This window comes from Alligator sinensis, unplaced genomic scaffold (assembly GCF_000455745.1).
Source record: "Alligator sinensis unplaced genomic scaffold, ASM45574v1 scaffold61_2, whole genome shotgun sequence".
NCBI lineage: Eukaryota > Metazoa > Chordata > Crocodylia > Alligatoridae > Alligator > Alligator sinensis.
Genome location: NW_005842108.1, coordinates 1,022,932 through 1,024,590, shown reverse-complemented (window position 1 = coordinate 1,024,590; position 1,659 = coordinate 1,022,932). Strand labels below are relative to the sequence as shown.

Genomic DNA, 1,659 nt, shown 5'->3' with positions numbered 1-1,659 from the left:
CCCAATGCTTCCCTTCCCCCTCCCCAACAGACTTACCAGCTGAAGGCAGCTGTGTCAGCTGCCTGTTTAGTCTATGGCTGAATCTCCGAAGCAGCGCCAAATCTTTTGGATCTGTTTTGGCCAAATCAAATCAGGACAGTGATTCGAATCTCTGAATTGAATCACCGTCCTCTGAATCGGCTGAATCCAAAGCAAATAACTTGCCACTTCGCACAGCCCTAGTGAGCAAGAGAACCACAGAATACTAGGCAAGATTTCTAAACCTCATCTGTGCTTATTTGTATTGGACAATTTAGCCACATTAATTATCACCTACCCTATCAGCTATTTTTCTAGCAACACTAAATCAGTAATTAGTAAGCTATGAAGGTAGGAAAGCACACATTTGGTATTAAAACTTAAATGAGGTTCTCCTGATTAAGAAAGTTCTACTTCTTTTAGTTGATTTTCTTAAGGAATGTGTATAATGGAGAAGAAGATACAATCTTGCAAAGGTTTTATATGATTATACATAAATGTAATTTTGAATCTCTAGATGCTGAACCATTGTTTCTCTTCTCTCAGGCCATGAGAACTAAATATGTAGCGTAACCCTATGCGTTGTTTTTCACTATTTTGTGACATTTAATTGATCCAAATGCAACAAATTATTTTTTATTTTTTCCATCTTTTCTTGTAGCAAGAGAATTAAAAAGGACTGGTTAGGTTAAATACTCTCTCTGAACTACACAAAGATGAACACTGCCATAATCAACAATAAAATGTGTCCTCTTTCATTTGATTAGTCTGAAAATAAACTCAGAAAACTTGTTTAATGCTTTTTTATCTACCTGGATTCAGAGCAAAATTATCTATCAGACTCTTCCATGCAATGAAGGCTATTTTCTTTACCACTGGTGATCCACTACGGAATCCAAGTTCTTCCAGCTGCAACAATGAGTTGATAAAACTGCCACTACGATGAAGTGTCTAAAGGTAAAATAATATTTTCACACAATGAAGACATTTACATTGTGAGTGTATTCAAGGAACCCTATAGAAACAGGGGCATGGAACTTCTGCTTACCTTTCCAAGTAGCTTGACAAATAAAGGCCACAGTTTCAGCACATAGGTCTCATTCTTTGTTGAGAATAATTTTTGCAGTTCTGAAATTAGCTTCTGTAAGGAAATAAAGATATTTTACTTGTGCAATTAAAAATCTAGAATGAATTAAAATACTGTTTTAAATGTCTTTACTGTAAGTTCTAAACTACTTAAGTGGGAAAGAAGTGATTGCCATAGCATTTAACTGTGCTACTTCAATATGATCCAACCCCAATAAATCTGCACCAGAGAATGAATTGGGATCCTTTAGCAAGAGTCTGTTTCATCCCCGCAGCAAAACATAAAACTTTCACCCCTAAGACATGAGGCAGGGCACAGCCTCACTCCACCCCCGCCTGCGGGGGGCTCTGTCATGAGCCCCCTGCCCCCATCTGCTCCCCCATGAGTGCCCCACCTGGGCCAGCTCTGGCCCTTTAAGAAAAAAACTAAGAAAAGCTCCAGGACTCTCTGCTCCTGCAGCAGCCTCGGGGGACTCATGCAGAGCCCCCCCCGTGGTGCGGTGCAACGCAGCAGGGATCACCCCCTGCCGGCAGAAACCCTGAGGCGGGGGGGGG

General features: G+C 40.7%; 1 protein-coding gene across 1 annotated transcript in view; it reads right to left on the bottom strand.

Annotated features, from left to right (window-relative positions):
* RIF1 (replication timing regulatory factor 1) overlaps window positions 1–1,659 on the bottom strand; it is a 61,751-nt gene that overhangs the window by 48,625 nt on the left and 11,467 nt on the right. Inside the window, exons 7-8 of the mRNA XM_025205188.1 lie at window positions 1,067–1,159; window positions 831–969 (exon numbers count right to left, since the gene is read on the bottom strand). Coding sequence (XP_025060973.1) covers window positions 831–969; window positions 1,067–1,159 — 232 coding nt within the window. The remainder of the gene's footprint in view (window positions 1–830; window positions 970–1,066; window positions 1,160–1,659) is intronic.